This window comes from Diuraphis noxia, unplaced genomic scaffold (assembly GCF_037042655.1).
Source record: "Diuraphis noxia isolate RWA-SAM2 unplaced genomic scaffold, SU_Dnox_SAM2 contig0004, whole genome shotgun sequence".
In the NCBI taxonomy this organism is placed as follows: Eukaryota; Metazoa; Arthropoda; class Insecta; order Hemiptera; family Aphididae; genus Diuraphis; species Diuraphis noxia.
Window position 1 is genome coordinate 54,142,658 of NW_028301714.1, and position 17,561 is coordinate 54,160,218.

The 17,561-nt window shown below is 28.4% G+C and overlaps 2 protein-coding genes across 2 annotated transcripts; both read right to left on the reverse strand.

Moving 5' to 3' along the window:
- Positions 1–1,195: 1,195 nt before the first annotated feature.
- On the reverse strand, positions 1,196–9,419 carry LOC107173327 (MICOS complex subunit Mic60-like). The gene is made up of 15 exons (XM_089227900.1): positions 9,264–9,419; positions 9,078–9,175; positions 8,760–9,002; positions 8,595–8,644; positions 8,377–8,457; positions 7,566–7,637; positions 4,161–4,295; positions 3,956–4,094; positions 3,686–3,890; positions 3,482–3,619; positions 3,279–3,404; positions 2,417–2,645; positions 2,203–2,346; positions 1,636–1,921; positions 1,196–1,564 (listed from the first exon to the last, which is right to left on the reverse strand). Exons 1-15 carry the CDS (start codon positions 9,288–9,290, stop codon positions 1,378–1,380), a joined length of 2,160 nt encoding a protein of 719 aa, XP_089084026.1. The 5' UTR covers positions 9,291–9,419; the 3' UTR covers positions 1,196–1,377.
- A 4,169-nt stretch (positions 9,420–13,588) lies between these two features.
- mRpL9 (mitochondrial ribosomal protein L9) lies at positions 13,589–15,504 on the reverse strand. Its single transcript, XM_089227901.1, has 5 exons — positions 15,202–15,504; positions 14,867–15,029; positions 14,180–14,349; positions 13,901–14,104; positions 13,589–13,831 (listed from the first exon to the last, which is right to left on the reverse strand). Exons 1-5 carry the CDS (start codon positions 15,271–15,273, stop codon positions 13,664–13,666), a joined length of 777 nt encoding a protein of 258 aa, XP_089084027.1. The 5' UTR covers positions 15,274–15,504; the 3' UTR covers positions 13,589–13,663.
- Positions 15,505–17,561: the final 2,057 nt, after the last annotated feature.

The following is a 17,561-nucleotide window of genomic DNA, read 5'->3' on the forward strand; positions in this document are numbered from 1 at the left end:
ATTCACAATAACTTTTTGAGAATCTGAGGTTAAAACTTAGACAAAATTCTTAAAAATCATGAAAATTGGTAAATTATTCCTAGTTAGAAATTCAAGAAAATTTGTTATACAAGATTCCTATAAGTTTTCTTACATTAAAAAAAAAAGTTCACAAGGAAATAATAATTTTTTATGGCCGTTTGAAGTAAGACATTGGATATTCAACAATAAATTAGCAAATTCACATAATAAATATGACAATTTACTTACTTATTGTTATTCAAAAACTTTCAATCGTAGGCACTTGAAATGTTCATAAAATGTTAATTTTATCATTTTCTTTATATAATATATGATTCATTTCTTGATATTTATAGGCAATTTAATTTTTCAATTTTTTAGTTTTCATTCTATAGAATTGATTAGTTATCTTGGTATTTGATGGTAAAATTGGCTCATAATATATTTTTACAATAGCAGTTGAAAAATTAAAGAAATATATAGTCACAATTTTTTTTATAAGTATTTAAAGTTCAATTTTGACTACTAAATACTTAAAAATTAAGGTAATGTTCAAATTATCTTAGGAAGAAATTCATAAAAGTTTTTCTTTTTAAATCTAAGATTTGAAAATTAAATACAAGGCTCCTAACATATTTTTACAATAGCAGTTGAAAAATAAAAGAAATATATAGTCATAATTTTTTTTATAAACATTCAAAGTTTGAATTTTTACAACATAAAAATTTTTCTTTTTAAATCTAAGATTTGAAAATTTTTAATAATTTATAGTATATCCTAGAGATCTAGAAAGATAAACCATTTCCGCTCAGAATCGTTTTTCGTATACAATGATATAATATCATTGGATTCAAATTTAATTCCATCCATTTCAGTAACCCACTTGTAACCTACTGTACAGCAAAGCAACATACACTTTCCCGCTTTTTTCAAATTGTTTTAGTTAAAAAATATTCGATTAGTAAACCTAAAAATTAAAAATTTAAAACAAGGATAATCATAATTCATAAACACTTCATATTGTAAACAAAAAATCTAAAAATTATATAAAACAAATAAATAATTATTTTTATATTAGGACCTACCAAGTAAAACGTGCCACAATATCAAAATGTATTACAGTTTTGATTATTTTATTATTTTATATGGAAAATATCAAATATAAATAGGTATTTTTTAAAATAATTTGTAAGCATTTTCCAGTGAAATATAATTAAAATATTTATTTACATTGGAATTTGACATAGAGTGTAGACTGAAGTAATAAACGGAAAATTAATAACAAATACATAATACATTAGCCTATCAAATAGAAACATTAATTATTATGCTTTTTAATTACTCGGCTACTGGCAGTATTAAAACAACAAATACATTTCAATTGCCATTTACAGATGAATACGATATGCTTGTAGTGTAAGACAATAATAGATCAACAGCTTGTTTTGTTTCCAAAAAAACTGTGGCTTCTTTCATCCATTCCTTAGCAACGACTCGTGAGCATCCTGTCAGCAAGTTTAAATATCGTAATGCTTGTAAAATATTGTCCCTATCAACGCAGTATCTGTAGCAGAATAAAAAGTGGATTTATATAATTATTATACAAATTACTTTTATGAAATTGCTTATAAGTACCTGGCTCTTTCAACAATTTCATAAGTGTTTAATTCTAGGGGATCAAATTCTTCATTGTTCACTTCATTAGGAGAAATATGTGAATGACGTACAACAAAGAGGCTAGCCAAATAACTAAAAGCCATTAAAGGTAAACTGAAATTATCGTCCGGTATAAGAGCAGTCTCATACACTCTTTTTTCTACTTGATTAAAATCTTCTTTTAATTGGCCTTTAGAAAAAACACCATTTTCAAGAGCTTTAGCTGGAACAGCACTCACTACTTCTTCCACTATTGAATCTGAAGCTAAAAAATAAATTTTAAACATGACCACTAACTCAACTTATAAGCTAAGTGTTATGGATTATGATTAACATAGGCGCAAATAGGGGGACATAGGGGATATTAACACCCCAATTTTAAAATTAGCACCCTCAAATAATGTTCATATTTATGTATCAAAAACTTATCTTTACAAAAAAAAAAAAAAACTAAAATGAGAATAGCTTAAGCACCCTAAGTTTTATTATTGAAGTTGCGCCTATGATGATTAACACAAAAATAATTCAAATATAGTCATATTGTACCTCCTAATTTTTTTATAGCATTTATTTGATCTTTTATGTTGATTGGCTGTTCGTTATCTGAACTACCAAGAGAAGTTTTTAGAACTTTGCTCACTTCCCAAATTGATTTATTGGCAAATATTTTTTGTTCTTTTTCAACTTCACCTATAATGTATATGCATAGTTAAATTCTTATAACATTATTTGAAAAAATCTATATTTTATATTTAATTACTGGTTAAATTATTAACAACACTTTGAAGATCAGATTTCAATGAATCCAACTGTGATTGGTACTTTTGGTGTTCTAATTTTTCTATAACCGATAGTTCTTGGCGTACTCTGTTTTCAAATTCTTCTTTGGTAAAGTCTACTGCTCTGGTTATAAGGTCTGCGTGAGCTTTTTTGTGTGCTTTCAATTGTTCTCTTAAGTCTTCATCTACTTTGGTGTTGAATTGATTTAACTAGAATATAAATTTGTATAGTTAGTTAACCATCATAAACAGTAGTTAGTGACATAACTTTTTTTATTATTATTATTAAAAATAGTGAATTTACAATCTATACAATAGTATAATAAGTGTGATGACAAAATAACATTAAATACAGAAAAGTAAGGCTACCAGCAGTGCCACCTGACAAGAAATTAGGGTTTTAATTTTTTAGTATTTTCTCCTTGGTTAAATTTTTTTTTTTTATTAGGCATTAAGCAGATCTCTAGGCTATTGCCTTTTTAGCCTTCTAGGAATAATTGAGGTAGAGGATATACTTCTTAACTATGGGATTTGGATGAGCTCGAGCTTTGAGTGAAATTTTAAGTAGTAACATAACTTAAAATTGAAATATTTAATACAATGAAAGATTTACTTAAATTAACCGTTGTTATTATCATAAGATGGTTGTCAATTAAACAACAGGATTAAAAAAATCCTAATAATTAATGGTAAGAACATAAAGAAAAAATCATGTTTTTAATTTCTGTTACAAGCAATTGACATACATCAACAATTCACTATATAATTACATGTTATACAGTTCTGTTAGTCAACAAATAAAAATATTTCAAGTAATAAGATAAAAAAATATATAATTCATACCTGATGTTTAAATTGTTCATCTAATTTATGTATTTCTGAATTTAAACGGGAGTTCATCTCATTTATAGTTTCAACATTCAAAAAGTCTGCATTCATTGCATTATTTATTTTACGATCAAGAGTTGCCTATGTAAAAAAGAAGATTTAAAAAAAACATATTGATATAACTAAATATTTTAAAGTTTAATTTATATAATACTCACTTCTTGTTTGGAAAGATTATCTTTATAATAATTTAGTCTTTTCAACGCATACAGAAGAAATATATCAAAATCATTGTTGTTTACATTAATTCTGTGTTGAGTTATATCTGAACCCGGGAACAATGATTCAATTTCTTCCTGTAGGCAAAAAAATGTTATGTAAATATTGAGCTATTGTTTTTATATTGTGTCAAAAAAAATTACAATCAATGTTGTTTGTGCTTCATTGATTTTGGACTTAAATTTCTTTATGTAACCCAATTTATGTTCTTCATTTTCCAATATAATACTAGCATTATTCAGTTCTTCCGATGCTTCATTAATTCTATACATAGTCTTGGCTAATTGATCAGGAGTTACATCAAATGTAGAGTTGCTTAACAGTTTTTGGTTATCAGATACTTCTTTCCTAAAACATAAGCATTTAAAAATCATCCTGTAATAAAATTCTTAATGATGTGAATTTTATGTTACCTGTATTTGTTTGCATCTTCATATGCGTTGTTATAAACAACATTTTTCTTATCTTCAAGGATTAGTAGTTTAACACTTAAATTGGGATCTATGTTTTCTGTATTATTATCAATGAGTTTGTAAACATTTTCAGAATATTCTAATTTACATATAAAAATATTTATGTTAAGATAAATAAATAAAACTAAATAATTGTATATCATACCTTTTATGGCTGTAGTTGCAATTTTTAATGCATTAATACCAAGAGAGGATTTTTTGAGAATCTCAGTTTCCAGTTCTTCTAATGTATATTGGTGAGATGGTAAATTAAGTGGTGCTGGTGGAAGTTCATGTTTTTCTAAAAAACATTAGGATCCAATATTAAAACATTGAATAACATATTACATAATGTATGTATAGAATACGAAGGCATAGGAAAATTGGCACTCCCATCGCCCGGTACTAAAGTATCGCAATAGCCCCTTGCTGGTGGAAAGTTCCAGGCGAACGATTCCAGCAAGGAGAGGGCAGAAATCCCCCAACCCGTTGGGCCCTCCATTAATGGGGGTTTGGCGTGAGGCTAACCACCTCACACAGGAAAAAAATAATGGGTTCCAGAACAACACAAAACCAAGCCTCGGATGAAAAATTATTTGGATAAGTTTAATCTCGGAACCTGGAATGTGCGATCGCTGTACATGGCGGGCGCATTAACAGTTGTAGAAGCTAATTTAGAACGATATGGAATTGCAATAGCAGCAATTCAAGAAGTTAGATAGACAGGAGAAGGAAATTTAAAATCAAAGAAACATACTGTCTTTTATAGTGGTGGACAAAGACATGAGCGAGGAGTAGGATTTATTGTTATCAATGAATACTTACCATACATAAAAAGATTTGAGCCGTATAATGACAGACTATGTTATATCTAAGTTGAATGTAAACATATGAATTTGATACTGATAAATGGATATGCACCTACAGAAGACAAGCAACAAGAAGAGAAAGAAGCCTTTTATGAAGACCTGAACACAATATTCGAATCAATTGTCAAAAGCCAACCGAAGATTATCCTTGGAGATTTCAACGCCAAAATAGGAAAAGAAGAAATGTATAAACCAACAATAGGAAAAGAAAGCCTCCATACTCATTCTAATGAAAACGGAAACATACTAATTAACTTTGCAATCTCTAAAGGACTAAGAATAAGTAGCACGTGTTTCCCACACAAAAACATCCATAAGGAAACAGGGATCTCACCCGGAGGTAGTACCAAAAACCAAATTGATCATATCATGACAGATTTGAAGATAAACAATATTATAGAAGATGTCAGGAGCTATCGTGGAGTGTCTGCTCAGTCAGACCACTTCTTAGTTAAAGCAAAAATACAAATCAAACTACCACGAAAATGGAGAAAAAGAATAATAATAGAAGAAAAAGTCGATATAGATAACATAAAAAACTCTGAAATGTTAAAGGAATACAAAAATGAACTAAATAACTAATTAAAGGACAGAATAGAGGCAGAAAATATTGAAACCCGTAGGAAAAAATTAGAGGGAATAATAAAAATAACTATGTTGGAACACCTAGGAAAAAAGAAAAAAGTACAAAAGCATAAATGGTTTAACAATAAGTGTCAAAGCGCAATTGAAGAAAGGGATAAAGCGAGATCATTGATGCTTACAAACCCAAACACAGAAAACAATAAAAATTTTGCCCAGAATCTTAGAGAAACTAAGAAGGGAAAAACGATTATGGGAAAAGGAAAGAATAAAACAGATTGAAGACAACAGGATGAACCCGAAACTCTTCTTCAAACAAACAAAAGAATTAAAAACGGGGTATAACCCCAGAACAGAGATAATGAAAGAAAATGGAGAACTTGTAACAGAAATTGCAAAACAATTTGGGAAAGTGTTCGAGGAACTACTCAACCCACAAACGCACCAAGACCATACACAAATTGAGTACTATACAGCAGAACCTGAAGATGTATAACCAACGGACGACGAAGTTAGAATGACCATAAACACACTTAAAAACAATAAATCGCCAGGTGGAGATGGCTTAGCTGCAGAACTCTTAAAATATGGTGGTGAGGAATTAATAAGTGAAGTAGGGAAATTAATCAGAGATGTATGGCATAAAGAAGAAATACCAAAAGAATGGCAACTAGCAATAGTCTGTCCAATTTATAAAAAGGGAGACAGGTCAAGCTACCAAAATTACCGAGGAATATTGTTGCTAAATACAATGTACAAAGTATTGTCAGGTCTCATACTAAACAGAATAAAACCTTACATAAAAGATATCGTTGGAGACTACCAATGTGGTTTTATGAGTGGTAAATCCACCATAGATCACATTTTCACTGTTAAACAACTAGTTGAGAAACATTATGAATTCGACAAGGATCTACATCTATTATTTATTGACTATAAACAGGCTTATGATTCAATTAATAGAGAAGTACTATGGGACACACTTATAACCTTTGGGATACCAGCTAAGATAGTGAAAATGATCAAATTATGTATGAATAAAACCAGACGTAAAGTTAGATTCAATCAACATATATCAGATGAATTTTAAGTTAAGACTGGACTTCGACAGGAAGATGCCCTATCCCCAATACTCTTTAATATAGTATTAGAAATGGTAGTTAGAAAAACTCAGAAAAAATATGGTGGGGTAAACTTGGAAAAGAACAGAAGACAATGTGGAGTATTAGCATACGCAGATGATATTATCATATTGGGATCAAACAGTCAAGAAGTCAAAGCAGGAACAAAAGAACTAATAATAAACAGCAAAGACATTGGATTACAAATAAACGAAGGAAAAACCAAATATATGGTAATATCTAGGCGAGAAAATCACGAGGAAAATTTAGAAGTTGAGAATTATAAATTTGAAAGAGTGCAAAATTTTAAATACCTTGGTGTTACAGTAAATAGCAAAAATAATAATCATGATGAAATTAAAATAAGACTAACTGTAGCAAATAAATGCTATTATGGAGTAACGAGTATACTAAAATCAAAACAGGTATCACTTAAATCAAAAATTACAATATACAAGGTAATTATCAGACCAGTCCTTTTATATGTGTGTGAAACATGTCCAACGACTAAAGGAGACGAAGACAAATTAGTAATACTCGAAAGAAGAACATTAAGAAGAATATTTGGGCCAAAAATAAATAACATGACACAAAAATACGAGAAAAGAAATAATATTGAAATACAACAATTATATAAAGAGCCAGACATAGTAGCAGTATTAAGAAATAGGAAATGGCATGGGCCGGTCATGTATGGAGGTTAAATGGTCTTCTGAAAGCGGTTTTAAAATGGAAACCCCAGGGGAAAAGACCACTTGGCAGGCCGAAACAAAGGTAGATTGACAAAGTGGAGAAGAATTTAGCAGAGATTGGAATACGAGATGGAGAAACAATAGCGCAGGACAGAGATAGATGGAAGCAAGTTTGTGTTGCGGTAATGGGCCTTAATGGCCTTTGAAAACCGAATAAGAAGAAGAAGATGTATAGAACACTAGGGCAAGAATAAATTGACTACATACATTGAAAATAGATAATAATATTAAAATTAAATAAATATACCAGCAGGCTTAGTCTGTATAACATTAGTTTTGAAGGATTCATCCTGTGGTTGGCTTTTAGATTGTTGGGATTCTATAAACAAAAATGTACAAATGGTTAATATTTAATTTAGATAGTAGGATTTGGGACTTCTTGCGTTGTCATAATTTATCACGGTGGTATTAGATTAGATAAATTATTTAGTGAAATAGTTAACGGATAACTGAATATTTGAAAATGTATTGGCATATTATGCAATTAATCATTTTTATGAATTTAATATTTTTGTTTTATGTCGTGGTTTGATAACATTTTAGGAAAAATAATTCCCAACATAAATTATCTTCACTATAAAAATATTGTTTTGTTGACTAATAAAGGACATTGTTATTGAGTATTGTACGATTAAATATTTAATGATACTTAAGATAGTATAATGTACAAAGAACTAAACATCAGTAACTGTTCTTATGATTATGTATTTCAAAAATCATTTATAAATTATTTTTCAATTACAATGTAATAAATCAAGAAACTACCCAGTTAGCTACATATTTTTTTTTTATTTATATAATTTCATTTTATTTAAAAATTCTTAAAATTCTATCAAATAATAGTTGTATCTCAAGTTGTATTGATCAACACTGACCTGAGTAGGTTAAACAAATATTAATTCATAAACATTATTTTATAGATATTATTTAATTTCACATTTTTTTTTTCTGTTTTAACATTATTTTATATTTAAATAAAAATTATTTTAGTAATTTTAAGTATTTTTATAGCAATCCGTCCCATTACCTAGTTATTATAATACATTTTAACTTATAACCTTGTTTTTTGTTTGGTTTAATTTGTTCATTATTTGACGCAACAGAAACAGATGATGGAAAACTTTTGGTAATTGATTTAACTAGAAAAAAATATAAAAGAATACTATTTTAATGTTATGTTATAGAGTTCTAAAAATGAAAATTTAAAACTTAATTAATATATTTTTAAAATTTTGTAAGTCTGGTCATTGAAAAATAAATAGAAAATTGGATTTACTTTGATCTTTAGATTTTTCCACAAAACTATGTTTTTCATCAATGCCAATACTGTGAAAAATGAAGAAAAAAAATCAAATTCGTAATAGATACCTCACATTTTCATAAAATTAAAGTATAATAATGATCATTCCAAATTTAGCATTAAATTCAAAATATGACTTGCCTCTCTTTTAATGACTTTACTTGCTGAGCAATCTTACAAACCATACGGCCTCCTATTTTTTTGCTTTGATCAACAAATTCTGTATCTTCAAATAAACAGACTTTTATAAACTTGTCAGCACCAGGTATATTATTTGTTAAAAGTTCCCGAAACTTAGGATCATATTTTGAGTAGACAACTATCCCTGCTGTGCCCATAACGCCAGTGAAGACAGTTCCCATTACATAAAATAAGAATCGAGATCTAAAATGCAAGTATCAAAAGTCAACTCAAAACTAGTTATTATATTAGTTATATTTTGTCTTAGTTAAATCTTACTTCGGCTTGACTTCATTGGTTGCTGTGTTAATAGCCTGTAGACGATGGTCTAAAGTTTTAAAATTTAAGGCCTTCCGCCTAGCCAAAATTGATCCGACCTGCAAACAAGTATTGGAATTTTAGGTACTGTACTACTTACACTGTAGTGCCTACAGATTATTTTTATCATCCAACAGTCACACTTACGGTATTTATTCGAGGTAATTTGTACATCGTATTTAATGAAAATTAAATTGTTTAATGAAGAATTAAGAAAAGAATCTAATATTTAACCTGAATAAACTAGCTTTTAACTTAGTGTTCGAGTCTTTGAGAAAAATAAATATAAACCGATAGGTTATTGATAACAATTGATAAGAACATAATCTTCTGCAATACTGTGATAAGAGTCTGTACTAGCGACTAGCCACGGCTTTTTCTCTAGCACAGAACAATAAAACTATTTTTTTTTTAAATAGACAGCTTAATATGAACAAAATTACGGTTGCCACTTGCCAAGTTGTGCAGTGCTCGCACAGTCACACGTAAATGACGTGACTATACTTTGTTAGCAGAACGAACTATGTTTAGGTTTAAGAATCATAGTTCATAGTATATAAAATTCATAAATAATAAAATACTGAAAGGTAAAATAGCCGATAAACGCAATATGAGAAACAAATTAGTAATTACAATACAATATACCTACCTGGATACATGGTCGAAAACCATACAAAAATATTAAAAGTGGTTAAGTATCCAAGAAATCTTAAGAAGGCGAAGTCGCGTGATAAATTGTTCCCCTCAACTCCACATTCATTGATGACCCTCCTTATACACGAGTTGGGCATAATACAAAAAAAGTATCATAATGATGCATGCATGTATTGTATCTAGATTCAAGATACATTGAAACTCCATATTTTATATTTCCAATTTATTGAACTAAGTTAAATATTAACTATACACTACACACTGTCAAACACTTATAAAGTCTTAAATATTATATAATAGCTGACCTTCGAGCACTTGGTTACCCGTTAAAAATACCAACTCTATATGATTCAAAATTTGTGTTTAACATCCGACTAAAAACTTTTAATGCCATAGCGGCAGGTACAATTGAAATAAATAATAACAAACTCAGGAATAATAATTTCTTTCGCAAGCTAATTATTATTATTATTAAAACTAATAGTAACCATCTATAAACAAAAATTTCAACGTAAATCTCAAAATGTCTGTTTGAGTACTTCTCGGGGTTGGACCTATCACTTTTTAACTTAGCCCGTCTTCTGTCCATAGGTCTTATATGTCTCTGTACCAAATTTCGTCGTAATCGGTCTAGTCATTTAGGAATGAATAAAGGACAAAAAGACACTGATAGAAATCCATTTTTATATGTATATATAGAAGATAGGAATGAAGCTTTTTTCCGCGGTAAAAACTAGCCTATGTTCATCAGGGATAATGTCGGCTTCTAATGGTAAAATATTTTTTCAAAATAAGCCCAGTAGTTTCGGAGCCTATTCAATACAAACAAACAATCAAATCTTTCATCTTTATGATATTAGTGTAGATTATAATATAATAAATCAATTCTTCCTCTTCTTTTGGTTTGAGCATTTAAGACCATGCCACTAAATATAAGTCTCGCCATCTGTTCTTGTTCTCTGCAGCTTCTCTCCTTCTAATTCGTGATCCTATCGTTCTTATTTCGTTTTATACACTGTTTTCCCATCTCAACTGCTTTTGAAAATATGTACCTATTTTGCCTACACTATACGCCGGGTAAACTAATTGTTATCTACTCACAATTAGATCTAGAAAAACCATAAAACTAAGTAATCTATAATAATGACACAAAATTTGATTCCAAAAACATTCTCTCATCTAATCGTTTTCAGAAGCGAATTATAATTAAAATCTTGGACAGCTTTCGTATTAGACATCAGTTAATTCAACTCGTTTAAACAAAAAAATAGGAATTATGCATTTTTTTCTTTAAAATGTTCGAGAATATTTAAGAATAAATATTAAATCGTTACAAATTGTAAAAATCGCCGTATTAAACTTTAAACATAATATGCGTTTGTATATACTTTATACTTAGATATTTTATGGTTGAAATCGTGTAATTTAAAACAGCATTCGTTTTAATTGAATCAAACTTACTGCAGTCTATTCTAATTTCTAATATCATAAAACGAATAACTAGAAAATTCATCAAGAAATGGTTATTTATAGGTCACTTAGCGATAGCACTGAAAAGTATAAAAATATATATTTATTAAGAATATGAAAAAAAAAAAAAAAAAAATACGAGAAAAAAATGATTACTTCTATACAGTTTTAATCATAATTAATAAATAAATTCAAAAAAGGGATACTAATAAAGCTAAAACTGCAATATTAACATTAACATAACTAGACATTTAAACAAGGAGGTGTTTAAACTCCAGATTTTTTGTGATTTAATGGGACCTAACTTTTTTAACAAATTTTTTAGGGCACTAATTTTAACTTAGGGGGTGTCCAAGACACAGAGCACCCCCCTTATTGCGCTAATAAATATTAATATTCTTTTTAAATAGTTTTTTTTAGATTTGTATGAGAGTAGTTTAGTGTGTTTCATTTTGAGAAAAAATCCTTACTATCTAATACAAAAGATGCTCATTAGTAAATAGTTTTAAAAGCAACCAAAAAATATAAAAAAATCCATTTATAAAACTTTTGTTATGCATAAACTGTTCCTAAAAGTATAATTGTGCGAATATCAAATTTTTTGATTTAAATGAATAATAACGATTATTGTTTATAATTTTGCTGTAGGTACCTAATACAACACATTTATTATTTGAAAACTATTTAATAAATACAGTGAATTTATTAAAAAAACATACGATTACATACTGAAGGCCGTTCTTACAATGTCCGGTTAAGTGTCGGTTAAGACTAACCGGTAGAATTCTATCGGTTAACTCATGATAAATTCTTCCGGTTAGTGTTATCAGGCACTAACCGAGCATTGTAAGAATGGCCCTGAGTGTATTAAAAGATCTATGGATTTTTCATGTTGTTTTGAATCTTATGATATATATCATCTAGAATCTATGCCAAATCCTAATCATTGAAATTGGTAGATGATAAAAATACTAATGGTTGCATCGAACAATAAAAAGTCAACTGTGTTAAGACTAGTTTTTAAACAGTACTTCAGTATATAAAATATACTTGCATATTTCATTGCGTTCAAGTTTTTCCCATTAAATAACTGATACTTTCTAGTTTCAATTAGGTTAAGCCAAATAAAGAATGTTATTTCTATGACAATAGTGTATGGTACGTCTACACTCTAGATGTGGCACAGCTTGGATTCACTGGAAGTGTAAAATATTTAGTAAGTTTGTTTTCATATTACTTTAGACCTTAAATTTACTTTTTAAAAATAAATATTACCACAGAAAATCTACTAACTGTATGACATAGATGCATTTATTTGTTTTCCCAAATCCACAATCTATAAATTAAGCTGCCTGCCTAGGACGTTGAATAATAATATATATGTATATTTATCTTTATAAATAGTGTTTTATACATAAATATATGACATTGATAAAGTCAAGATTATGATTAAACATCTTCGTGTTATTGAGTTTATGCAGTATTAAAAGAGTAAAAATGTTTACAGTTCATTCAACACAAAATTCTTAGGAAAAAGTTTTTTCCATATTTGAAAATATTTTATGGGATTAGTTTGGTTAGGGAATAATTAAATTATTTAGAACATATTGGATGATTTCGTAAATTTTGAAGAATTATTTTACTATAAAAATTATTGTTGTTAATTTTTTTCTCAAAGATAATGTTAACATAAGTACTCAAGTGTTTAGTGTCTAGCGAGAATGACCGGCTACAGGCTGCCTCCCAATGTGCCACTCAGTCCTTTTATGACATGGTTGACAACATTTTAAGCTGCAAGGAGCATAGCTGGGACCGAATGCAGTGGCAGCCGCTCCAACTGACTGAGCACACGAAGATGCTCTTGACAGCGGGCCGAGATTACCGACGGACTTTATTATTTATTGTATCACATTGCATTGTATTGTATTGTATCTATTGTATTAATATTTTTATTTTTAAGGTGAAGCAACCATAATTAGTTATGTGTATGTATTAGCGTTTTTATTAAACATTAATAAACGATGGCAGCAGAGGAGTAGTAGTGTTCATACAGATCCTCCTCTGCTGTCGGTTCAAACGGGGAAAAAAAAAAGTGTTTAGCGTCTAGGAAATAGCTAAAAACTTATATTTTCATCATTTCCAGTGAAATTGTTTACTGATTAAAAATTAAAAATAATAATTTTTAAATGATTATTATTAAATAATTAAATAATTGGACTTAATTTAATTTTAATAAATTATGCATGACATTGCATTATTTTTTTTAAATTTAATAGGGAACAAAGTAATAATGGTAAAAAAATTGATATAGAGTAGAATATTTTGAATTAATAGAAAGATGAAACAAATTAATAATCTTAAAAATCATTATTCATTTAAAATTAAATATATTAGACACTACTAGCAAATTAAACTAAACAAATTTAATCATTATTTGTATTTCCTCTCATTGACATTAAAAGTTCAGTCTGCTCAGGGAAAATGGATATTGGAGTTCTTTCATAGAATTTTGTTCGAGGTAATCGATCTGCAAGTTTAGTACTCCAATGATGAAGGTTACATTCCACTGGCACTTTTTCTTTCTTATTTATCTGTCAAGAAAAAACAATGTAAAAATTATTTTTATGCAATAAAATCAAAGAAAACTAAGCATCACTCACAGTAATGTACACAACAAAGGATTTTCCTTCCAAAGTAAAATCAGGTCCACTAATTGGGCGTTCTGGCAATTCAATTGAATCATCACTTAATACGTGTACATTCATTTTTCGTAGTGATACTCTTATATGCCATGGTTCGATTGTCCAAGGCTCATCTTTATTCATGCTTACACTTACAACCATTTTTTTCAAATATTTCGCAGTCTAAGAAATACAAATTACATTTTTTTCTTGAAGTTATTTGTAGATTAATAAAAAATAGGATAACATTAATAATACTTGAAGAGCATGAATAGAACTAGGTTTTTCTTCATCTTTGGTTTGGTATAAATTATTTTTCATACGATCCAAATTATAAGGAGAAGCATAAATAGCTAATTTTGGCAGAAGCAATTGATCATATGCATATGTTGGCCTAACACTTACCAGTTCACCTTTATGCCCTAAACCTAAGTCAAAAATAAAATTTTAATAGACTGTTTCATAAAAAAATATTAATATGTATTTTAAGAGAACACTAGGTATATACATGCATTGTTTTTGTCTTACAAGCACATAACATAGCAAATTGTACATTCTGAATAATTCATTTAACTTGGTAATGTTTAATTTTAGAGTGAATTGGCCTATTAAATAATTTAGAAGTATATTATCTCACTGGATGATATAGGTTTATTTTTATATTTTGATTTTAAAGCTAGTTATGAGCACTTTAAGATTGTATATTGTGCATATATTTGAAAATGCTTACAACTTGCTTTAAAATTTAAATATAAAAAAACCTGTAATCTAATAGAAAATATTCTTACTTCTAAGTTCTAAATTTGGTAATAGAATTAATACAATAATAGATTAATTTTTCAGAATGGACAATTTTCTTTAGTATGCAATTGTAAAATGAAAACAACGCATGCGAATATGATGTCCTCTAAATATATGTTTCCTACAAGATATAATCGTACCTACCTTCAACATATTGAGTTAATATTACATCAATTTTTTCTTTTTTCGTTCTTTCTGGATCTTCCACAATATCATAGACAAAATGTCTTCCTTTCAAAATAGGCTTGTGTTTGGAATTTTTTTTTTGTAATTGAACAGGATGGCGCCGCTTCAGTATGATTAAAGTCTAGTAAAAAATCAAGTAGTAATAATCAATATTTGTATGCAAAAATATCTCATAGTAGAATAACGACACTCGAATACTCAATAACTTTTTATATCACAATAATTGAAAAATATAAAAAGTGCTAATTTGTATAATAAATGAAATTAAATAAAATAAAATATAAAAGTCTTACCCTATTGAACTGATGAATTGGGCTCTGCACCGAAAGCAATCTAGAAAAATTTCTAAGTATTCCATCCATCATAATTTTAGTATTATATTACAAAAATCCAACTAGGTAACTTAAAAAATTCAAACAAGAAAGTTTTTTTTTTTAAAAACAATTCGTCAACTCGGATTAATATCGTCTATTCTAAAATCAAATAACCCAAATTTTTGATCGAAACATATAATGTTCAATTTGAGTTCGAGGATTCGATTTTTTATTACCATTCGACTATTCGGCATTCACCAGTCACCACTCGCCAGTAAGTTAGTAAGTTACCAGTCTGCACCTTATCACTTTATCAGTTATCTCTTATCAATAAGATACAAATAATTTATCAAATTTTACCATGGTAAGTACAACCACAGAACAATATGGTACAACTACAACTGACTAAAGGACCACCAAGGAGCTCAAAAACGTTTTGAACAATAAATAAAATAAATTTGTTTTCAAAGCGTTCACACGTCACACCACGGTTAATATTATACTAATTACTAATTGGTAATTAACAATTTAATATAATATAATTAATCAGTGGTTCACAATGTTCACATTACACCATGTCATGTGTAAAATAATTTTCACTGATTGGCTGCTCCACGTAGTTCTACTAAGATCAAATACGAATAGATTATAATAATAAATTAATAAAGCTGCTGTTGTCTTCCCTAAAATAATAATTGCAAAATAGTTTTTATATCTTAGTATAAATATTAAATAGTACTAATAGAAGATCATAATGGAAATTAAAAATTTAAAAATCGTTATACACAAATACAATATGCTTAAAAATCACAGAATTTAAACTTTATTATAGGCTATAACTTTAGAATTAAATTCGATTGAAAACTGATTGCGCTAAAATTCTTAGCTATTCATTATTCAAAGTACCAAAACATCAGTATCAGAAAAAAATCATATAATAATATTGTTGTATATTTATTTTGAGTCATTTATATTCATTTATATTTGAAAACCAAGTCCAATCAACAAATTCTGACTTCATAATTTTTCGTTCTCCAAACTACATAAATAAAAGAAAAAGCTGAAAAAAAATTGAAAAAAGAGGGTGTCCGGTAAAGTAACAAAGTTCTAAACTTATTTTTAAAACCAACTTTGAGGGGAAAGGCCAGGCCTAACAATTTTAATAAAAAATGGTCTCGAATCTCGACTGTAGTCCAATTACAGTGTAAGACATAAAGCAAATTTTTTGAAAATCGTGTTATAATATTTAAATAAATAGTTACCTATATCTTTTACCTATGTTTCTTGTACATTTTCAGATCTTACCAAAAATGTTTTTCAAATGTGTAATTATTGCTTTTTCAGCTATGCAAATTCGAAATTGTATAGTTATTATTTAAAACCTCACTTAATAAATCTATAATACAAGAAACAAAAAAGTTTATTTAAAAATAATCGTATGCAATTAGGGCGTATCAAAATGGTGTTTTCCTTTTGTAATACTTACCTACTCAGGCTGTAAGTTAAGGCTTTTAGTGAAATATTGTACATATATATCTATTTATACAACAATATATACGAAATCTATAAACAGCAAAACATGCTACTTATCCGTAACCTTTCTTTTAAGCATTTGAACTTAATGTTATTTAATAACCTATTGTCGGCATAGTATAATCACAGAATAAAGTATAAATAATACTACAATAATTAATAGGTACTATACAGTATACACTATACAATAGTTAAAATAGTATAATACACTATGAATTATAATATTTCCATCATAGGCGCAAATAGGGGGGGAGCTTAGGGGGTAAACCACCCTCAATTAATGATCGTGCTTATGTACCAAAAACTTCTTTTTTTCAAAAAAAAAAACTAAAATGACAAAATGCATAGCATAAGCACCCTTAGTTTTTTTTATTGAAATTGCGCCTATGATGTCCATACTCTGTTCAACGTTCAACTAAAGAAACGTAGTCGACGGTGACCGATTTTTGCCAGTCGGCTGCAGTCAGGCAACACCTGCTTGTCATCTATCACATACCCAATCAAATGTCAATTATTTGTAAATATAAAAAAAAAAAAAACAACCGGGTTCACCAGACAGGTACTACTTGTATTTCCTAATTTTGATAATAGGCAAATTTGCTTTATATTAAACATACTTGAATTAAATAGATTATTTAAAACGTACATAGGTATAATATAGGTAAAATTTGGTATATTATTATACTTTATGCCGTCTGTAAGACACAGAAAACGCATAAAGATGAATTTACTTAACTAGTAGTGGACTGAAATTTATTATTTTACCTTATATACATTTTCGGAAAAAAAGTTCTACCCAAATCTAT